The sequence below is a fragment of the Myotis daubentonii genome, chromosome 17, assembly GCF_963259705.1.
Source record: "Myotis daubentonii chromosome 17, mMyoDau2.1, whole genome shotgun sequence".
Taxonomy (NCBI): Eukaryota; Metazoa; Chordata; class Mammalia; order Chiroptera; family Vespertilionidae; genus Myotis; species Myotis daubentonii.
In genome coordinates, this window is record NC_081856.1 from 42,558,165 (window position 1) to 42,565,478 (window position 7,314).

A 7,314-nucleotide genomic window follows, 5' to 3' on the forward strand; every position below is an offset into this window, starting at 1 on the left:
TTGGTTTAAAAATATTCCCCCTCTTAAGCAATAAAACAATAAAAAAAAAAAAAGATAAAAATGTTTCCCCTCCATGTATTAGCATAATGGTTTAAAATAATCTATTTAGTGTTCATCCCTTTCACCACACTGTAAATTCCTTGAGGGCAAAGCCTATGTCTTTATCTCATTTTGTGATTCCAGAACATAGCACAGTGTCTGGCATATAACAGGTTCACAATAATGTTCATTAAACTGAATTGTCGCCTGGCTGGCATGGCTCACTGGTCGAGCATTGACCCAGAAACCTGGAGGTCACGGATTGATTCCGGTCAGGGCACAAGCCCAGGTTGCAGGCTTGATCCCCAGTGGGGCATGCAGGAGGCAGCCAATCAGTGATTCTCTCTTATCATTGATGTTTCTATCTCTCTCCTCCTTCCTCTCTGAAATCAATAAAATATATTACAAGAAAAATAAATAAAATAAATTGTCACTGGTGCCAGGAAAATACTGAGTAGGATATTTCTTTATTATCTGTGAAATTCTATTATTTATTTTTCATCAAATATATAGTGAGGGTGTAATATTTGCTAGACATTCTTAAAATAGGCACTGGGATATAGAAATAAACTCTGTTACCTGTCCTATTTGTATAGAAGGCAAGGAGGATGGAGGGGGCAAACAGGAGAAGCAGGAGAATAAAAACACAGCAAGGAAAGAAAGGGAAGAAAGAGAGAGGAGGAATTGCAGAAGAGAGAAAGGAGTGAGAGAGAATGGGGAATGCAGGAGAAGTGGCAAGGCAGACATGAAAGAAAGGGGGATGAGAAGGAGACTGACTAAAAAGTGACCTGAAAGAATACACAGTTGGGGTAAAAGCAGGCTCTGCAACTAAAACCAAAAGGTTTTGCCCTGGCGATGTGGCTCCGTTGGTTGGGTGTCACCTTATGCACAGAAAGGTTGCGGGTTTGAGGCATGCAAGAGGCAGCCGATCAATGTTATGCTCTCACATCAATGTTTCTCCCCCCCCCCCCCGCTCTCTCCCTATGCCTTCCTCTTTCGCTAAAAATCAATGAACTATTTTTAAAAAACGAGGTTTTATCCCCCAAAAATAAAGTCAAAGAACTCTAAACATAAACCACTATTGTAGCTATATTAATAACCAGATTTTCAAATTCAAGTCAATAAAATGGTAAAGTGAGAAAGCTGATGAAAGTTTTTAAAAATATAGCATTCTGAACCCAGCCAGCCTGGCTCAGTGGTTGAGGGTTGACCTATGGACCAGGAGGTCAGGGTTCGATTCCTAGTCAAGGCACATGCCCAGGTTGGGGGGCTTGATTCCCAGTGGGGGGCATGCAGGAGTCAACCGGGCAATGATTATTTCTCATCATCAATGTTTCTATTTCTCTCTCTCCCCCTCCTCCCTCCCTCTACGAAATCAATAAAAATATATTTTTAAAAAAGCCTTTGGCTGACAAAAAAGAAACCTAGAATTTTGGATAAGTGAAGTAGACATATATACAACATGACAATGTCACAAAAACCGGTATTGATCTATACCTTTATATCGCCATCGATTTTTTCCCATTCTCTCGCTGTGAAACTGGATTCTGTCGCTGCAGGTTTGTCTTTCCTCAAAGCTCTACTTTGAGGAGCCAATCCTTGAAGGCGCTTTTCACAAAACTCTATAAGTTCAGGATAATATCCTTCCTCTCCAGACCTTAAAAAATGGTACAGAATTTTAGAGGTGCCGCTTTGTTCAGAGATCAGCTAGACCAGCGGTTTGCAGGCTGGGTTCCACGGAGCCCAGGAGCTCTGCGGAGACCCCAGGACTGCCCTGCAGGCGGTGGCATGTGGGGCTGCTGCTCCCACGCACCTTCCTCAACCAGTGCAACCTCCATTATTATCTGTTCATCCGTGCAGGGATGCAACGGAAGAAAAGAAGGCGCTCCAAAGACACACATTTCCATCACACACTTTACAAGGTGAATGAATAACATTTCCTCTCCTCTTTAACACACATATGTTCCTTTTGTACATAAGGTAATTTTAAACTTAAAAATGGAGATTCAATATTAGAGACAGGCAGAAAGTGAGACTCTGGACTGCCTTTCCAAGAGGAGCCCCTAGCTTATTCCCCCACTCCCACCCTCTCCCCGCAAAGGGATGGGAAGAAAATGGCAGAGGAACAGTTTAGAACAACAGGACCCTAAATACAACCAGGAAACAGAATTCCTCTCTTAGAGGGTTAAATGGAGACATCTGTTCTAGTTTGTCTTTATAATTATAATTACTATTATTAAAAAGAAAATCAATTTTTGCCCTTCTCCTGTAAGTCTGTTCACTTTTAAATTTTTAGAAAAATAGAAATATATTCCATTTTCAAGTAAAATTTAAAAACCATCATTCCAAGTCAATGCAATATAATTTCATGAAGCTATTCATAGAATTTCTTAGAACCAACATTATTACTATGGCTTTCAAACACTTTCATCCCGTATTGTTGATCAGTCCTTGGTCAAATATACATGAATATGTTCTTATACTGCTGAGGAAAACAAAAGGGAAAGCAATGACATGATTCCTATTTCCATTTCAGAAATGATGAGGTTGTTACATCAACTCTGGCTGGGGACAAGCAGGGCTGCCTAGGGAGGACATGACACCAAAGGTAACGAGAGAGAAAAAGCAAAGGACACGGTGGTAAGATGAAGGGTCCGGGGGAGAAAAGAGAGCCACCGCAGAGATGCCACCGTAGGGATGCCACACTCCACGTGTGCTTCTGCAACATCAGGCTACTCCCCAGGGGAAAACCCTCCAAGAAACCTGAAATACGTGGCACGGGACGGTGTTTCTCGAAGTGGGTTCCCTTGACCACCTGCATGTCAATTAGGCAGGCACTTGTTAAAAACACAGATTCCAAACAAAACAAAACAAATAAAAAATACACACAGATTCCTGGGCCCCACCCCAGATTTCCCGAAGTAGAATTTGCATTTTTAACAGCGACATGTATATGAAAGTTTAAGAATCACCACCGTGGGGTTCTTAGCCAGAGAAGGCCGGGTTCCCTGCCTCCTGTTCCGGCCTCCGGGCTGGCTTCCCCGCCATCCTCCAAGTGACCAGCTCACAGAGTCACCAGATGGCACGACGCGGGAGAGGCCAAATAACCTTATCAGCGTAGGCTGGTGAGCTACCCTACATCCTCCTGGCGACTCTCACAGTGACCTTTTCCTAGACAATGTGAAGGAAGCAAGAAAAAGGCCCTCCTCAAATTAGCCTACGGGGCACGGAGGAAGTACACCCAGCCAGACCACTGCAAACTAACCACAGGATCAAAACCACTATTGTGGGACCTAACATGGGAAAATACAACAATAGCGATACTTGAAAATGTCTTCCAACGTTTCTAATGCAGCCTCAGCTTTTAGAAGACAAGGACAATATAATTAAAACTGACAAATTGAAACTAGAAATGATTTTTAAATGCTTACCTAAGCACATAAAGAATTTTTTCCAAATGTTTAACGTCTGAACATTTTTCAATGTACTTGAAATCCAAATGTTCAACGGGAATTTTGAATGTTTTTGTGGTTCCAAAGCCCAGCAACGATGGGCAATCTTTGGCAGTCATGGCTGAAATATAGTACAGGAAAACAGTTATGAATCTAGTGTATATATATATATATATATATATTCAATTTGGATAGCAGTAACCATCTAGGTACTTCTTTAATAATCATGTTTTAGCCCTAACCGGTTTGGCTCGGTGGATAGAGCGTCGGCCTGCGGACTGAAAGGTCCCAGGTTCGATTCTGGTCAAGGGCATGTACCTTGGTTGCAGGCACATCCCCAGTGGGGGGTGTGCAGGAGGCAGCTGATCGATGTTTCTCTCTCATTGATGTTTCTGACTCTCTATCTCTTTCCCTTCCTCTCTGTAAAAAAAAAATATCAATAAAATACATTTTAAAAAAATAATTATGTTTTATTTCTAGAGAAAAGGAGGAAGGCTACTGATTTTAAACTCTCTCTCCCTGATAATGACAGCTAACATTCATGGAGCTAAATTACTATGTACCATATATGGATTATCTCCACTTACGTAATGCTGAAATTCAATGACTAAGCAGGTTTTGGTGCTATAAAAAAGATAAAAAAATACTTTCCTCTACCCAGTTAAGTTCAGTAACTGAGGCCCTGTGAATTAAATTGATAGAACACACATTAACAGAAGGAAACATTTATTTTATATGCACATGGGGGCTTCACAAAAAAGTGAAAACCCAAAGAATCTGTTTAGCATGGGAGCCTATATACCATTTTTATAAAGGGTGATAAATTGTGGAGAAGTAATTAAACAAAGGAGAAGGGGTTTTAGCTTCCAGGAGAAAGTAAATATATGGGAGAAACTAATGAAAGGGTGACCTTTCAAGGCGCTCTCTACTCCCAGCACCTGGAAAACAAAGTGGGGCGCGGGGCTGAGGGACACCCAGAGGCCCTCTGGGCCCCACGCACCTGGGCCCCCACTCCCACCCACTGGAACCAGGAGGTGAGGGTTCGATTTCTAGTCAGGGCTCATGCCCAGGTTGCAAGCTCGATCCCCAATGGGGGGTGTGCAGGAGGCAGCCGATTAATTATTCTTTTCATCATTGATGTTTCTCTCTATCCCTCTCCCTTCATCTCTAAAAGCAATACTTTTTTAAAATCATTGCCCTAAAGAATATTGGGTGATAAATTTAAAAATAAGCAGCAGCAATGGGCCTAATCCATTTGAAGTATTTCCTTCAGCATGCCTGCCCTCTGGGAGTCTAGTCATATATGGGACCTCTGCAGAAGAGGATGCTCTGTCAGCTTCACCTCCATCTTCCTGCTGGCTTTAACTTAGGTATAGAATACAGATAACAGTTTGTCAGCATTTGGATGAGATATGGCTGAGAAATGAGATTATGGCTTTTGCACCATACCGGAAGGGTCCAGTATGATGAATGGCTCCCATCACAACATAACTTTAAGGGTGGAAGTTACAGGAAAGCAACATAAAGAATTTTTAAATTATTGATGTTGCCCAGAATACAATCGTTTGTCTTAGGATAATTTACCAAAGAGCTGGAGGATCTTTGATAGGAGAGGTTTAAACATCTAATAGGATTAAAATAAATTACCTTAAATGGAAGGTGTCTTGCAACCCCTGAGATTTTATTATTTGAATAAAATATAGTGAGAAACATCTGAAATGATAAGACATCTCTTACCTAATCAAATAAATTTCATTCTGGACAGTTTTAACATTTCTGAGAATTCTTTTCGAAAACTACCACTGTTGGTAGGATACACATTCTTAACATCACAAAATATTCTCAAGTTCTAAAATACAACTTGTACAAGACTTTATTTGCTCTCTTTAAAAAAAAAATTTTTTTTTAATACTTATTTCAGAGAAGGGAGGAGTGATAGAAACCTCAATGATGTTCGGCTGGCTCCTGCACGCCCCCTCCTGGGGGCCGAGCCCGCAACCTGGGCATGTGCCCTGACCTCCTGGTTCATAGGTCTGCGCTGAGCCACTGAGCCACACCGGCGGGCTTATTTGCTCTCTAAAACTCTTCCACGCCTGTTTGAATTTTTGTTGCAGATTAGGAAAACCTTAATTTTTTCTCCATCATCCTGATCCACATCCACTTCCTGTACGTATTTCCTACTCAGCTTATCGTAATACCTCCAGTGGGAACTGCGATGAACTAGTAACACGAAAACCTGTTTTCTTCCCCCTTCAGCATCCTTTCGAGATCCACGGGGCCGAGCGCCCTCTGCTGCCGGAGGCCGAAAGGAAATGACAGCCTCCAGCCATAGCAACGGTTTCTATGTACAACGCAGCTGGAGAGGGCGGAGGGACTGGCCGCGATCCGCGAGCTCTTCCCGCCAACTGGCAACGGCCAGGGGCACTTTAGGACCCTATGAGCTTGTTCCCCACTCCCAGGCTTTGGTCACCAGGAACCCCCGTGCTGCGACCCCGCCGCAACATCCGACTAGGAAGGATGGTCAAGCCACAACGCGCCCCTCACTCTAGCCCACAGTGCATTTGCCCCTCCGCGTCCGCCTTTCGCCCCGGCGCAGAGGAAGGACTGCGATGGGGACACGAAATTTACTCCTGGAGGGCAGGTACTCACCTGGTTCTCTGAGCCCCGCGCGCAGCAAACCTGACCCGCTGCGCCGCGGTTGCAGGGAGGGGCGTGTCGCAACGCCTGAGCATCAAGTGCAACGGGCTGATCGCCAGGGGCGGGGACTAGCCCTCTGCCGGGTGATTGGCTAGTCCCGACCCCATCCCGCTGATTGGCGGTACAGAGGCCAGCTTAACCAAGAAAGAGGACCATTGGGAGGGGGGGAGGGCGGGGAGGGTGAGTTCCCCTTCTTTTCAATTCTTTTCGGTTCGAGTTAAAATACTGCTCCTTTGGATTGTTGTGCTACCTGCAAGGTAAATTGGTATCTACTCCTATTAAATTACAGAAACATAAGTAAACGTTCAGGATGTCTACACTGCAACCTAGATTTCCTTCCTCCCCTTTATACAGAGAGTAAATGAAGACAAGATTCCCTCTTTCTTTTCATGCATTTAACATTTTCTGAGTGCTGGTTATGAGTCAGACACTGTACTAGGCGCTAGATACAAAAGTGAAGATATACTACAATTCAGATAAATAAAACAGTAATTTTTATTTATGGGGAATTCTTTGTTTTATAATTTCAGCTCTTTCACTCATAATTTTTTTCTCGTTATAATTATGTACATATATATTTATACTGAATGAACAAGCGGGATAAAAAGCAACCTGAAGGAAAAAGACTACAGAGGCAATGAAAATTACCAGTATGGTTTTCATTGAGAGAAGGCATTGCATCCAAGAAACAAGGAGATACATAATTTCAAGAAAATGTCCCCAAATTGAAGAGCTTGGGTTTCCAGACTGAAAGTACCCAAGTGTGCAAAACAGCGGAAGAAAACCATACAGATGCACATACCGTAAAATTTCAGGACACTGGCAAAAATTCTTAACAGAGAGAAAATGGGTCACAGACAAAGGATTAAGAACAAGCATGGTTTGGGACTTCTCAACAATACTGGAAGCTAGAAGACAACAAAACAATCCTTCAGAATTCTGATGCTGGCGAAGAGCACCAGAAAAGTTCATTTCAGGCTGAGAAAAGCCTGGGGAAAAGGACAGGCAAGAAAGAAAAAAGGCCTCTTACCTGCTTAAGGAACTGCAAACATCTTAGACCCAAAAGAGTGAGAGGTGGGCTGAAGTGGTGACAGAGGTAAGAGTCAGATTATCAAGGACTAAGCAC

The 7,314-nt window shown here is 43.0% G+C and overlaps 1 protein-coding gene across 1 annotated transcript in view; it reads right to left on the bottom strand.

The window, feature by feature from the left end:
* The window catches only part of SPAG1 (sperm associated antigen 1), a 49,785-nt gene extending 46,173 nt beyond the window's left edge, over positions 1-3,612 (bottom strand). The window contains exons 1-2 of the mRNA XM_059672095.1: positions 3,471-3,612; positions 1,537-1,696 (exon numbers count right to left, since the gene is read on the bottom strand). Coding sequence (XP_059528078.1) covers positions 1,537-1,696; positions 3,471-3,610 — 300 coding nt within the window. The 5' untranslated portion in view covers positions 3,611-3,612. The remainder of the gene's footprint in view (positions 1-1,536; positions 1,697-3,470) is intronic.
* Positions 3,613-7,314: the final 3,702 nt, after the last annotated feature.